Source organism: Neophocaena asiaeorientalis, unplaced genomic scaffold (genome assembly GCF_003031525.2).
Source record: "Neophocaena asiaeorientalis asiaeorientalis breed wild unplaced genomic scaffold, Neophocaena_asiaeorientalis_V1.1 scaffold327, whole genome shotgun sequence".
Taxonomy (NCBI): domain Eukaryota; kingdom Metazoa; phylum Chordata; class Mammalia; order Artiodactyla; family Phocoenidae; genus Neophocaena; species Neophocaena asiaeorientalis.
In genome coordinates, this window is record NW_020174560.1 from 7,951,161 (window position 1) to 7,967,296 (window position 16,136).

General features: G+C 43.8%; 1 protein-coding gene across 2 annotated transcripts in view; it reads right to left on the reverse strand.

Moving 5' to 3' along the window:
• Positions 1–16,136, reverse strand: part of ACACA (acetyl-CoA carboxylase alpha) — a 229,453-nt gene that overhangs the window by 40,735 nt on the left and 172,582 nt on the right. For both annotated transcript variants that reach the window (XM_024757632.1, XM_024757631.1), the window contains 2 exons: positions 1,358–1,501; positions 431–551 (listed from right to left, as the gene is read on the reverse strand). In XM_024757632.1, the coding sequence (XP_024613400.1) occupies positions 431–551; positions 1,358–1,501 (265 nt within the window). The remainder of the gene's footprint in view (positions 1–430; positions 552–1,357; positions 1,502–16,136) is intronic.

Consider the following 16,136-nt stretch of genomic DNA (forward strand, 5'->3'; position numbering starts at 1 on the left):
AGTGCAGTCACACTCTATAGTGAAGGGTCTCAAAGACCTTTTCCAAAACTTATCTGATCAATCTCTGTTTATAGAGACTAGATGGTCAAAGATTCTGGTCCTGTAATTCTATGACTTTATGGCTTATATTTAACTGTTTTAAAGTCTTTGAGCCCATTAAATAATAAGTGCTCTAATAACAGAAAAGAAATGTATTAATGACTCCAGTGCTTATGACTCAGTGGCTGATTTCATTCATTTTTCATTTGTTCTTGAAGGATTTTCCACTTTTTTCTTCAGAGAGCTGTTTTTCAGATTTCCCTCATTTCCAGGTACTTCAGTGGCTTTGTTTTCTTTGTCATATACTATTGTGCAGGAATTGGTTAGTGATTGAAAGGAAGACTGGAAGTTTGAGGGCCAGGGTGCCACAGACCCTCAAATGTGTACATACTTGGGTGGGGACGGCCTGCCAGCATCCAGCGAGGGTCATATGGAGTCTTTGTGGGAATAAACTCGATGACTCTATCTATAGGATCCTTGGAATTCAGGAGAGGAACTGAACTGTGTACACTCTGAAAGGAGATTGGGGGGGGAAAGGGCACAGCGGTCAGTGAACAACTCCAACTCAGCAACAGTCATTATGGACAAAGACAGCAGGGACCACATATGGAGTCACACCCGTTAGTCCCAGTCATCAGCTAGAAGAACACTCATCGCGAGCCAAGCCCTGAGGAACATGTACAGCCCTCACGTCTCATGTAGGCGCCCGGCAGAAAGTGGGGCATTCTGACTCCTGATTTCAGCGTGCCCAGGCTCTCCGGGAAGCTCCCCAGAGGGGTGGATACCGATTACAAAGGGGAAGACCCACAATGAGGAAGAAGCCTTAATAAGCTGGGATCTGAGCCCAGATAGGACACGAAGGCTTCTGTGGCTGGAAATCATCAGAAAGGGGCCTAACCAATGAAATCCAAAGGCATTTTAAAGGTAGAAGGCGGGCTTCCCTGGTGGCGCAGTGGTTGAGAGTCCGCCTGCCGATGCAGGGGACACCGGTTCGTGCCCCGGTCCGGGAAGATCCCACGTGCCGCGCAGCGGCTGGGCCCGTGAGCCATGGCCTCTGAGCCTGCGCGTCGGAGCCTGTGCTCCGCAGCAGGAGAGGCCACAACAGTGAGAGGCCCGCATACCGCAAAAAAAAAAAAAAAAAGGTAGAAGGCAAAAGATGGCTTTAAGAAAAAAAAAGAAATCAACGGCTTCCAGAGAACATATCGTAAAAAAATCCCTCTACTATAAAACAGTCGCACACGCAGAGGCAGTGAACTCTGGTGAAAAGGCTGGGTGCTATGGGCTTCCTCGGTGCTGGAAGGAAGGGGGGAGGGCTTACCTTCGGCATGTAGGACAGCCAGTGCAGGACAGTGAACACCCCTTCAAAGTCATCACAGACAGTGCTGTGGGTCACCCCATTGTTGTGCATGATCTGGATGCCCCCGAGCTGGTTATTGGACGTGTATACTTCCCTTCCGAGGACCTAGAGAAATAAACAAGGGAAAAGACATCCGTCCAGACAGAGAGAAAGGCAAAGTCTATTTCGTAATTCCCACGAAAATGGATTCTTTTCTCCACAAGACAGAGTCCAGCCTCCGTGGGTTGTGCTGAGGGACTATCTGGACCTTTGTCCTAAAAAGAAAACTTGGAAAACACAAAAGGCTTTTAAACAATCACATATTCTGTTGCAATTTAAACACCAGCAAGCCTCTCTCTCTCTCTCTACTAGCTGCCACAGATGTGCATGGCATACTTGACTCTGAGCTGAAATCATGGCAGTGGGTAAAGCTGGGACCCTGAGACACAGGCTACGTCATCGCCTGCAGGCCTGGCCGAGCTGCTGCCTGTAGGCACAGTAGAGGGAATGTGCCTGTCTTTTGACAACCTCAAGTGATGAGTCTCAGTTAAATAGAAACACTGTGAGGTTTGGATGCCTCATTTTTTAAGGGTTAATTTTCCCCTTTACATTGGATTTTTAAAGCAAAATCCTGAAGCAACTCACGACACATACATGAATGAACCCTTGAGCCGACAGTCCTCTTTGTGTGCTGGGTGCAGGGTAGTGATTTATACCCAAACCTGCCTCTCCTGCGTCCTTCCCTCCCAAGGTTCCAGGGAATTCAGGGCCTCAGTTCCCTGGTGTATCCATCCCTAGAGGAGTTTAACCCTTGTGAGGTTGAAGGGCATCTGCAATTGGAAACCATAAAGTTTCCTTTAAAAAAGAAAAAAAAGGAAGAAAAAATATTCTTCGACTTGGAAATTGTAGGGGGTTTTTTTTCCCTTGAAGATTGGTTAATAATTTCTTTCAGGGAGGGAGGTTTTCTGACCCAGCAGATGGACGCTGGGCAGCCTGATCACTGACTATTGCAAACTTCTGAGTGTGCAGTAATTGCCAGTCATCTATGGTAGCCCTGGAGAGCTCTTAACGGCTGTAGAGCGCTTACTGTATTTTACCTCTTCTTTTCCCTTTCCTTCTTTAGAAAATAACCATAACACAAAATTTCTTCCTTACTTTTATTCATTTCCAGTCTCTGGGGAGAAGCGAATAAATGAAAGACCAGCAAATTCTACCTGTATATTCCCATCCTGCCCCTTCCTGTTAGGAGCTGGTTCCCCTGCATGCTGGGTCAGCCCCAACATCAAGACCCGCCAAAGGCTGAGGAAGGTGGTGGCCAAAGCAATGACCTCCATGTGACCCAGCTGGCCTTGGTCCCATTTAACTTCAGCTAGGAAGGATGGAAGAGACTCTTCTGAAAGGAATATGGGAAGCAAAATGGCTCTCGGATTACTGCTTTCCTCGCTAAGGAAGCACAGAGAACAAGCCTTTGCAGGCAGCCCTGAGCTGAGTAACACAGCAGCAGCTCCTTTGAAGGAGCCCCCAGATCCAGGGAGGCCGTATCTGACCACTGGGCTCCCATCCGCCTCTCGGTCTGTCTTTCATCTCAGCCCAGGCGCTGTGGCTCTTTTCTCATTCTCCTGCTGTCTCTTTCCATTTGCCCTCTCCCTGACTGATACACTGATCTCTCGGTCACTGGGCTTTCTGCTCCACTGAGTCCATATTACTAATAACACCTCCGCCACGGCCAGTTTACCTCATGAAGGCAGGAGCACATCATTACAAAATAAACTCATAACTTTGACATTCTAGCAAATACTCGCCGTTTGTTATTTTTATGGCTTTAGTCTTTCTAACAGGCAGAGGGCATTACATACCTGTTTCATTTCTATCTTCAAATGTGTGCACATGCACACTCACGCATGCACCAGGAAACAAAACAGAATGAAAAGCCAACCCCAAACAGATGTCCACAGCAGCCAGATGACGGGGGCCCTGCTGGAGGCAGAAACCCTGTCACTCAGGGAGGCCGCGCTCTGATCTGGCTCCGGTTTTATGGATGTCATAAACCTGATGGCCCACAACTGGTCCTTCTGGGACAGACGGCCTCTCTGCCAGAAGTCATTCAGTGTGATCAGCAGTATTTTTAATTATTAAAATAAAACTGGAAAGGGGGAAACAAAATAAAAAGGAGACACAGTGCTGACCCTGAATATCTGATACCCACAATCTATGACAGGAGCCCAGAACTCCTTACTGCCTAGAAGACAGAGCTGGGGCTATTTTCTGCTCAGAAACGCTATTTTCTTTCCCATGAAACACTGTCTCTAGTACTTGATAACGTCCAACCACGTAGAACCTCACACCTCTCCAAAATCAGTAATGAACCCATCGAGGACCAATTTCAGAAAAAGGGACTGAACCAGACCAAGAGATGCTTAGCTGTTCAAATACACCTTCCTCGGATGTCTTTGCCCCTTCATTTCAAAGAGGAAGAGAGCCTCTAGAACTGGGCTACTCCTGGAGGCCCCCTCATCTCCCCATTCTACCCCATATTCTTACAGACTAATAGGAGACAGACCTGGAAGGAGCAAGAGTTTAATAACTTGGCATGTCTTCCCTTTACAAGTGGAAACTCAGGCTCTGACGTGTTGGCATTGTTCTGAAAAGGCGGCAGTATTTATACATTTCTTCTCCTCTGGGTTCAGAAAGAAAACCAGGGCTTACCACAACGAAGAACATTACCCTGGGCTAAAGAAATGTTTGTCATGTAAGAGGATTCGTTTAATTTGGGAATTAAAGATAAAAATTATAGGACAGACTAACAGAGTATCCGAAGAGCTCTCTCTGATCAGCCTTATCATATGAGGTAGGGGGTGAAGAGGGGAAGGACACACAAAAATGAAACCTGCTTCACTAACCACAAACAAATGCCAACAATCATAGCTACTTAACAATCGGCGAAGAGAAAACAGGAGCCTCCAGTTCATCTTCAATGACCGTATGTTTGGAGCATGCACCAGTAGAATGAGGGCACACACAATAGCTCCTGATTTATAGGGGTCATCGCTGACTCAAGTGGTTTTAATGATTTTAGAATACTTCACAACAAAAGCTCCAACTGCAAAAGCAGAATCTGGGCGAGGACAAAATCCATTCTGCCTAACTCTGAAATGATTGCGCTGGAACAGTTACACTAACCCTGATGAGCATTGAGGAAGGCAAAGTAAAGAACCCACTGTTTTATTCTTCAATCTACTGCCCTACCAATCTTCTACAGAAAAACCTGGGGTAAACAACCCTCATTAATATAACATTTTCATGAAGTGGGCAAGATTCATGCACCAATTTTTTTCCCACTTGGACATATGCATTCTTGTATAAGTCAAGTTGCTTGCCATGTTCCAGTTCCGAAATTATTCCTCTCACATTTTATACTGCATGATACAAACTTTTAGTTTATGTGCCCAACAAGCATCAATAACCACTTAAACAAAGGAACCACTCAAACAGAGGTGACTCTGATGAGGCCCCACTTTGCTGCCCCCAGGTCTAAGTGGAGAGGCAGTGCCATGCAATACTAGGAACAGGCACCATCTCAGGTCCCCTGCTGAAGAGTGCCCACGCCGCAGGGCTGAGCCTGAAAGAGGATCTCCATTCACTCTCCATATAAACTTCAGCCTCATCCAGCACTTACAGCTGGCAGACCTGGGAATTAAGAGCGCTGCATACAGCCAGTGATTAGCAGAACACAAACGTTTAAGTCTCCACGAAAGATGCTACATAGCCTTTAGAAATTCTGAGATACATAGGAAGTACAAATGAATGCAGCTATACATACATACATGCAGAGGCCTTAGCCGCTGCTGCTGTTGCCCCTTATCTAGAGACACTGCAGACAGCTCAGGTTTACCACAGCTGACAGGCAATGAAAACAGTCTAATAGACCGCCTGCTCTCGCCCTTAAATCCCTTTTTGGAGATCAAGATAAACACGTTCTTCCCTTCCCCAGTGCTCCAGACATTTGACTGAAGTGGCAGAGCACTGTGAGGTTTTGTGCAAATGAAATCACTGTGTAATACTGAATGAATGTAGTATTTACTTGTCAGGATATTTGTCAGCACACAGGCACTGAGATTTCCAAGTTTCATAGATGTAACTTAGCTCAATTGTTTTTAAAAAATTGCTTTTGTCCTGATATATACATTATGTTGGACACCTTCCGACTTATAAGCAAATATTTGCAATCATGTGCTGAAGATGTGAAAAATAATGATGCATATCGATGGAATAAAAAATGAATTCTGCTGCTTTCCTCCCTTTATCCAACCTTTCCCCCTTTAAACATTCCTGATGGGTCAGTTAAAGAAGGAGGGAGTACAAAAGTCCTCCTGCATCTAAGAATTAGGCTACACAAGCTGAGTCCTTGCTGCAATACTCCATCTCATTACGATATTTCTATTCTCAAGAGGATTTGAGGAGGGGTTTTGTAAATTTCCTGAGCAACTGTCATCACTGGACTTCATCCATGATTCTAGATATTAAAGTCACTCTGGGGACCTGTCAGGTTATCAATAAAGGTTTGGCTAAGGCAGAAAGAGAGAGATGAGAAAGAATAAGTGGGAACACGGAAGAAGTATTAAAATGGGAACAAAAGAAAGGAGAAAGGATGAGAGAGGAAAAGGGAGGGGGGAGAAAAAAGAGGAAGGGGAAGAAAATATGCAATAGCTCATCTACTCATGCTGCTAACACCCTCCTCCTTGACCTGACAGGACTACATTTTTAAAAGTTGACAAGTAATTCAATCTCCAATTAACAATTTTAAGTGGTGCAGCACATATTACTGTGTAAATGTTTCTCCAGGAATATATCCAAGGGTGAATGGAACTAAATCTCTAGAGAGACAGGACCAGTGCCTATGAGACCAAGAATACTTGGGGGTTCCAAAACACAGTCTCTGAATACAAAGACTCAGGGTTTACAAGTTCCTCTCCCCACTTTGTTGCCCCTATTGTCACTGGCAAACCCTCCAGAGCTGGCTGGCAGCTGGAAGGCTAGGGTTGGGGACCGAGAAGGGCACAGTAACACACTGCTGGCACAGAACGGGAAAGGCTCTGGTGTGAGCCACGGCTGGATTCAACACTGTCCAACGCAAGACCAAAAATCTCTCAATTAGCAGCAAAATTATAAAGTGATCAGGTTTGCTGATGGATAAGCTGGAGTAAAGGGACAGAGCTACCAGTGGTAGAAAAGATATTTAGCCAAAAAGAAACTGAGGTGATACAGGCCAGAAATGACACTGGGAAGATCTCTGTTTACTGAGATGTAGGGAGAACAGAGGAATGAGTTAGACGGCAGAAGGATGGTAAGGATTTGAAGACGGACTGGTGAGGAACAGAGACGCATTTTTAATGTAACTGGGGTAGAGAAGAGCCACATGACAGTTTACTTGTTAAATGTATGAGAACAGGCATAAGTTTCTGGAGTCAAAACTGATGTCAAACAAAATCACTCATCTCAGGGATCCATCAACTGCTCATTTAGCTACAGACTTGAGCATACTGACAATAAATTACTTCCAAAAATAGAAAAAATTTTAAAGTGTGGTCTACTGAGGTATAATTCACATATAGTAAAATTGTCCATTTTTAGGTGTACATGAAATTTACCATCACACAGGCATATAACCACCACCACAATCACCCCCAAAGTTTTCATCAGCCCCCAAAGTATTCTCATTCCCTTTGTAATCAATTCCCTTCTCCCACCTCTGACAACCACTGATCCTTGTGTCTCAACCATATTGCCTTTTCTAGAACGTTATGAGTCTAGCTTCTTTCAGTCAGCATAATGCATCTGAGATTTATTCATGCGGACACGGGTGGCAGTACTTCCTTTTTTACTGCACAGTACTATTCCATTTTATGGAAATAACACACCTTGTCCATCTCTTTGCCTGTTAGCAGACATTTGGGTGGTCTCCAGTTTTCGGCAACTATGAATAAAGCTGCTAGAGACATTCACGTACAGGTTTCTGTATGAATATACATTTTCATTTCTGTTGGGTAAATACCTAGGAGTAGGATTGCTAGGTTATATGGTAAGTGGATAACTGACTCTATTTTTTTTTTTTAAATCTCAACTTTTTCAAAGTGGCTGTACCATTTTGCATTCCCACCAATACACATGAGAGTTCTAGTTGTTTTGCATCCTTACCAACAACTTAGTATTGTCTGCTTAGATTTTTTAATTTTAGTTTAGTGGTGTCTAATTGTGGTTTTAATTTGCATTTCCCTAATGACTAATATCTTTTTGTGTGCTTATTTACCATCCTTATGCCTTTGGTGAAATGCCTGTTCAAATTTTTTACCCATTTAAAAAGTTACTGGGTTGTTTTCCTATTATTGAGTTGTGAGAACTATATATGTGTGTGTGTGTGTGTGTGTGTATACACACACACACACACACACACATATTTTTTCCAGTCACCTCCAGTGGTTTTTCTGAGTAGGATATTGGATGTGAGGTTGGTGGAAGGCAGATGGCTGTGTGACTGTCTGCCTGTGCCCACCAGTGGCGAAGCACAGAGTTTGGTGCCTGCTGGGATCTCGCTTCTTGGGGAGTAACACTGACCTTTCTTTCATCTTTGCAGCCTTTTTGTTTGTGTTTTCTCATTTACATCTGATGGGAAGCAATTTAATGTTTTCCCCTTAGAACACATGAAAAGCTTGTTATTGTCTTTTAGCCTAAATTTAAGCTCCATGAGAGCAGGAATCATCTTTGTACACCCATAGCATAAGAACAGAGCTTTACACACAACAGGCACACAATAAATGCAGGTGAACTGCCATAATTCTCACTGCTCTATCAAAACTCAGCTCTGGTTTGTATTTTCAGCAAGCTGAACTACTATAAGCAAATGAAGTCTTTCCTATTAGTGTTATAATGTGTAGCAGATTCTTTAAGCAAAAGGAGTGGTTCAATTTTCCTCTCCTTTTAGTTTTCCCCAGTGTAGACACTGGGTTTTCCTTTCAAAATTCTTTACCTGGGCTAGAATTAAGCTAGTAACTCTATGTACTATAAAGTCATATTATACTAGGGTTGCTCTACTGAACTGCATAAACCTGCTTTAGCTGTTGAGAAGACATTTTATCAGAGGGTTAGATAGAAAATGAAGATACCCAAAACTTGATTATATGTTCCAATGGTCTTGACTTCTCATATTTGCATCTTATGCTGTTGGATAAATTTGGGTGAGGGGCTTCCCTGGTGGCGCAGTGGTTGAGAGTCCGCCTGCCGATGCAGGGGACACGGGTTCGTACCCCGGTCCGGGAAGATCCCACATGCCACGGAGCGGCTGGGCCCGTGAGCCATGGCAGCTGAGCCTGCGCATCCGGAGCCTGTGCTCTGCGACGGGAGAGGCCACAACAGTGAGAGGCCCATGTACAACAACAACAAAAAAAATTGGGTGAGTTCTTTTCCTTAATAAACACCGATTTCTCAATTTCTCTTATGTGCAAACTATTTTAAAGGGCTTGAATTCCAGACTCTGAGACATTTAAAAAACTAGGAACCAGTGAAGAATCAACCAGAAAAACTTGAAGCCTGGGCATGATAATCTATAGCTCAATCTAAACAGCTCTTAAAGCTTCTCCTTTCATAATTCAACACCCCTGACTGTGTACATCAGCTGATTAGACTGTGTGAAGATGGCCACTCTGAATGAGAGGGGACATAGCCAGATTTGGATCCATGCACAGGGGACATTCCTGAGAATGATGAACAGCCAGGAGTCAGGTTTCTAAACAGTCTCGTTTCCTGCATCTTTATCATATTCACACAGCAGTCTGTGCACAGCCAGGGACCAGGTCTGTCTTCCCCCTGGAAGACTGAAGTCCTTGCATTTCTAATCTACCAACGTGTGCAGTTCTTGTACTTTTAATTTATGAGCGTGTGTGGGGGACCTCTCTGACTTGGAAACATATTGGCTCGGTCTAATGCTTGGAGATTATTAAACTCAGAGCTATGCTCCACTATCAAGTCTACAGATCTTTTATTTAGAAGATATGGTGCTCTAAATGCACAAAGAGCTCCCTCTCACCTTCACATTAAAGCCCCTAGTGCCTGGTAAATGGAATTATATAGCTGTCATCTCCTTTCCCCAAAGTTTTAAGAGTACAATGGGCTCATTTTTTCACACTCCATCCCAGCTTCAGAACTAAGAGACCTACTTTGTATTGATTTAAGGTCTCAGAAATAAATAAACCTGCTTCACCGCTGTGATTCACAACAAATTCATGGTACACTATTGCATGATATATTTCAAGCTCTGGCTTTGGCTCTCTTTTTCCTCTGGTGAGTGATGGGGGAGGTGGGAGGTAGTGGGGAGCTGCAAAGCTGACAGCTGGATGGTTATTGGAGATGGCTGCTGACTGCAAATCCAAGAACAGACACTGTTGGAGGAGTATGGGATTTTTTTTAAACTGGGGGGCAGGGGTGAAAAGCTAATTTACTTGGGTTTCAGGCTGGGGTTGGGGGAGATAGAAAGGTTAAGGGGAGAGGAGAGGGAAAGATGGAATAGCAAAGCTTCAACTGAACACTAATTTGCAAAGACAGAGCTATGAACATGTGTAGAAAGAAAGGTGAAGAAAATCCAGCATAAGAAGGCATAACATCTGACTGGAAGATAAAAACGCCAAGCTGCTCTGCTTAGGGCACTGTGCTGGCAGTCCTCAGGGGGCACTTAGCTTGAGTTCAGGGACAAGGTTTTATTAGAGGCAGAACGTGCAGAGACCCTACACACCACAGAACCTGTGAAGTGGAGGCATCTCTTGATTCCAATACTCGGGAAGCATCCCAGTCCGTGAGGCTGGAATGGACCCTCTAGAGAGAGGGTAGAGATGTTATGGAGGTCCACACGTATGAAGTGAGCCAGAGACTGCTCCCTGAGCTGAGAGGGTAAAAAGCTCTAGCATTTTACATTTGGTTTGTGTGCCCATAGAGCTTAAGATTACCTCAGTCTACAGCATTTTTATTGATTCCTGAAATAAGTACCACCAAACCATGAGTTTTAACCACTACTTAAATATGCAGCACTCAGAAAGACCTATCTTTCAATCATGTATTAGGATCCTGACTTTCGATACGGCAGGTGATGGGCAGGTCTAAAAGCCTTGTGTGATGCCATGTGGCAGTCTCCTAAGGTTCCATAGAGTACTACTTCATAGTGGTGAGTTTTAGCTGTTTCTCCAGTAATTACTAAGTATTTCATATTTTCAGCTGACAAGAATGTTATTTATGAGTCCAATTTCTTTTCTATCTTTGAAGAGCATTTTCATCTTCACTACATTTGTTCTTGAGACAAGACCAGACTCTGAAAGCAAAAATACATGGGAAAGAGTTTGGTTCTGTTAAGTTCTACATAAGCCAGACCATCAAACTGGGAGTTGCTTTGTTAATTTTGAACTACTTTTTAAGAGGTATTAGTTTGTCTTACAGAGAAACAGACTTTAGCCAAATATAAGGAAGAACTTTATACAGATGAAGGGGATTGGCTGAAAAAGTACTGAGCTCCCCTTCAGTTGAGTTTTTCAAGCATAACTGAATGACTATTTGGTAATGGAGTCACAGAGGAAATTCAAACAACAGTTGGGTGGTTGGACTTTTGAGGATCCTACCACTCCCAACAATTATAATTCTGTGGCCCCTTGGTGTCATCATGAATGATACCACCCCTTCCACCCACCACAGGGCATTTATTCTTCCATAATATGGATAAGAAACAAAAAAATTTTGAATTGTTATGCTTTACAACTCCTATTCCTAATCTTGCTAATATGTAATAATTTTACACATCACTGATATGTAATCTCACTAACATAAAATTCTCTCACACGGAGTCACCTTTTTGATCCCCCCCAACTCCTTCCCCCTCATCTATCCTAACACGGTTCCCACAGTTCCCAAATCAAGATACATCTTCATAGCATAACAGAATACTAGAAATTAAAGACAATTTAAGATTAAGAGAACCTCTGGCCTTCACCTTAAGGTGAGAAACGTATTTTACAAAGAGGAAATTGAGCCCCAAAGAGATTAGAGCCCAATGTTGTTTTACCTAGTAAATGGAAAGGAGAGGAATAATTAAAAGTTTTTCATTTGCTTTTTTTTTTTTTTTAAATAATCTAAAGGCTTTGAAACTTCAAAAAGTTTGAGCACATTTACAATAGTTTGTCAAACATGATAATTCCTTAGTCTCTATTTAATGCCCAGGCAGAGACTCTCAGCTTTGACTTGATGCTTGTGTGGGTCTCCCGTCCTGAGTCTCTAAGCCACCATGCCCACATGGGCTGTCTTAGAGAGTCAGAGGCAATGGAGCTCTGAACAGCAATTCTACCAGAGAGCCCAGGATCAGACTTCTGGTATATTACCTTGACTCACTAATGGAGTCCAAGATACCTGGTACAGTTTCCTACCAAACCCAAGGAACATCAAACGAAAGACAAATAAAACAACCCCCCAGACAGAGTCAGGTGTGCCCAGATTGTGTGTGTGCAGGGGGAAGGGCTTGAAAACTAAGGGGATGTGCCCACTGAAACCCTTTCTGAGAACTCGTTCATAATGCTAACGCGAGGCTTACTCAGGAAGCTCAAATGCCCTCTTTAGAAAGGAGAGGGATCCCATCTGGAGCTTCAGAGCACAGGGCCTGTCTATTGTGAAAACAGGTAGTTAGGGACTTTTAAAAATGCAAATTGCTGGATTGATCCTTAGAGTGATTATGGGCTATTGTATCAACAAGTCCTTGGGGACTCTTGCAGACAGATGACTGACACATATACTACCCTATCAGGACTGAACATGGGGCCTCTCACATTAATGGCTTTCCAAAGTGTGTGATTGTCTTTAGATAACATCTATAGGGGAAGTCAATACATGAATGTACGCCACAGTGAGGACTGACATCTAACATTTTCTTAAAGGAATTTTTGCCTTCAAAGGGTCAGAAAATAGAGAAAATGTTGTGTTTGTATTTCCCTTCCAGGGCCTGGATAATGAGTTGCAATGAGAAAGACCTCTAACCGCATCACAGGGAAGACCACAACAGTGCCAGTGATTTACCAGTATTAACTCATATAATCCGCACAAGAGCCTGGTAGATAGGTACTATTATGATCCCCGTTTTACAATTAACACAATTGTGACCTGGAAGGGTTAAATGCACTGCCCAAGGCCACAAAACTCACAGGTGGCAGAGCCTGTACTCAAACATTGGCCAGTCTTAACTATTCCACCTCTTTCAGTTATGTGACAGTTACAATGCTGCCTCACAAAAGAGCTAACGAACTGCCCCCTTGCTTTCTCGAGCCTCCGGGACTGACTGACTCTCATGTTGAGCGAGTGTCACAGAGTCATGGGTGAGGAGGGAGGATGCATAATGCAGTCCCCTGGTGCTACAAGCTCCTGGGAGGAACTCTGATACTGTACCCAATAGAGTCACATTTCACATTATACAGACACATAAAAATATGTATTTGGAGACTAAGGTCCAGAGAAGGACTGATACCAAGTCTCAAAAGCAAGATTAGCAGAATTAGCCCCCTACAGGCCTAACATAGAGCCCTAGCCACACTCATCACATAATTGTTTTTTTCCTGGCAGATTCAGTGGAAATAGGGGCCAGCTCTCGCTAAGGGGAATGAGATTATTGGATTTTTTATTTTTTTTGCCTTAAACCAGAAGCTTTAAAATGCTTATCACAAGAAAATCATATATCACCTCTTGAATGAATCTATAATCTATCTATCTATCAGGCCATGGGCACATACCTTACCTCCATAGACAGTAACTGTCCAGAGGACAAGTCAAAAACTGCAATTCTGATTTCTTGGTATACAGAGAGAGCTTTCACCAAGCCTGGGGCAGTGGACTGAGAACTGGCAGGCTCTAGTCTACTTCCCTTATCATACTAGGTCCTCCCAGCCTACCCACCACCTGATGTTACAGTACACATATTACACAGAAACAGAGAAGGGGAGTGGAGGGGAGAGGAAGTGGGTCCGAAAGTCACTGCAAACATCCAGTGGCACCTTGACTTAGGAGTTTATGACTCTACAAATTGTCACAGTCCCTTAAGGGTCTATCTTTCCTGTTCCCCAAACACACAGATTGCTGCCTTTGCCAGGCCAGCATGACTCACTTTGAGCAGGTAGTCTGTCATGTCCATCAAGTCCGCCCTTACCACTCAGTGAGGCATTTTGAGGGATCTGCCCACCAACAGCCTACAGTTTGTAGAGCTCGGAACCTATGATCCACTACCTGGAGTGACATGAAAGAGCAGGCCCTTAGAAGCTTCTCTTCCTAATGTCATCACTCTCATGATGTTTGGACAAAAAATAAAATGACCGGACTACTTTCTCTTCTCAGGCCTTGTGGACACTAAGCCCAGGGGACTGAGCGCATCTTAAATGAAACTCGGGGATGTGGCAGTTCATGTTCTGCTGCGAGTTATAGTCTTTGTCAGTGGAACTAGGTTACTTTACCTCTTGCTATTTTTGTCTTTCCATCTGTAAAATGGCCCTGGTGCCGCCAGCCCACCCAGAAGGTAGCAAGGAACCAGATAGATGTTCTTGATTTTAAGTTTCAAATAAAGTCATGCAGGCTGCCTCTAATCACCATCTCATTACCTTGAGTTCAAATGTCAACTCTGCTTCTGCAACACTTAAGGAAACCTGGATCCTGTATTTCTCCTCACCTTTGTAATATTTTGAGTATTTTACAAATAACTGCAGGCAACGGAGAGCAAGACATTCAAGGAAAGAGCATACACACATACTGAGATCACAAGGACAAGGGATCAAAAGACGCATATGCGGAGCACTTTCTGGTTTTGGAACAAAAGACAGAGTGGCAAAGGATGGGGCCCCGTAAATAAGATGTGTAGGTGAACAGTGAAATCACTGAAAGAGAAAAACAGGAAACCGCCAGGATGGTTATATTTTATATGCAGGTGACCACTGTTGGCTACAAAAAGAAATCCTTTAAAAAGTAAGAGTCTTTGGAAGCAAGAGGTTAGAAGGTCTAAACCAATTAAAACCAGGTCGGCTAACGACAGGCAACATCACGTGAGCACTGAGATGGAGAGTAGCTATAAAAGCTTGATGCGTACATGCAGTGTATTAAGTTGGGAATACGTGTCTCTCCAGCTTCGTATCTATTAAAGGAACAAACAATTTACATGTGGCTGCATCACGGGAGTGTGATATGTGGAGTGACAAACCTTTCTCTTCACATCCAACTATGTTCAGTCAAAGCAGAGATGGGGTGAGGAGGGGAGGAGAAAAGCAGGGAGAAAGAAAGTTTAAAAAAAATCTCTGCCTCAGCAAAAGTTTTCATTAAAATTTTAGACAAATGATCCCTGTGTCCTTCTCCCTTGCTGCCTGGGGCTCCATGCTATTTCTATGCAAATAACAACCTCGTGGTTTATATCTTATTATTTCCACCAGAGCTGCAGTGAGACATGACCTGAGACGTGTAAGAGGTGGGTGGGGGCTGGGGGGTGGAGTTAGAGAGGAGAGAGAGAGAGACAGAGGAAGAGAGAGGAAGAAGGGAGAGACAGAGAGAGAGAGAGAAAGATGAAGTGGGTGTTCACTCAAGTGTGAACAAATATTGTCAGGAGTGAGCGTCAAGAACAAAAAAGAATTGCAGGGATAACGTGTTTATTTCAGTCCCCCCACCCGCCCTTGCAAACCGGCACCTTTTAAAATTCATTGGGCATCAGGCGATCATGCACAATCCATCTGCTTTCACTTTATCATTTGCATTTCATGCCTCCTGGCTTTTGATGTGCTGATACTTTGATGCAGTCAGGAGACACGCATTATCATTATTTCAATTTTCAAAGGGGTCAACGGGATCGGCACTTGCACACACAGATTTTTTTTTCCCCCTACAACCTCTGCACAACCACCTCCCTTCTTATTCTTCACCCTAATGTTTAACATAAAGGATGAAGACTCAAAGAGGTAGGGGTCAAATGTTTACAGCCTAAAAGCTCGCATACACCGCCTACATTCCCGCTTTACACAGGTACATGCATACGACAAGCTAGATGGTCAGGGCTTGTGGAGTCTCCACAGGGTTTCAGACACACACAAAGACTCTCACACATGGAGACTCAGGGAGGCACACAGACAGAGAAAGAGGGATCTAGACGCAAGATACAGACACAAAGAGAAAGAGACCAGCACTCACACAGGAAGAGGCATGCACTCAAAGTGACCTGGACACATGCCCAGAGGATGAGAGACAGAGATTTCTATAGGAAGAAAAGGCAGATGTGCAAAGAGACACCAGTGCAGACAAAGGCAGGACGTGCACAAGGAGGGAGGCAGAAGAGGCAGTCCGAGCGTGTGGCTCCTTTCTGGTTTCCTTTCTCGTACCTGAGAGGCAAAGGGGCAGACAGGACATTCTTAATCAGTTTGCATGAAATCGGGGGTCTTCCAGCACCACGGCTGCACATAAGAGGCAGTGACATGAAGACAGTGAAGCGGGCAGAGCAGGCTTAAGTAACCCCTATAACTGATCACTCCCTTCAGCTACAAATGATCGCAGCCTTCTGGAAATGAGCATTGTGGGGTAAGTTACAGCTACAGCTTTACTGTCTTTTCCCTACAACTAGACTTCTTTAACAAGGAGCTCTGCAGACTAGGAGGAAGATGAATATAATGAATTTGATCACAACAATTCAGCTGGGTTTTAAGAAAAAAATCCCTAATGCTTTCTT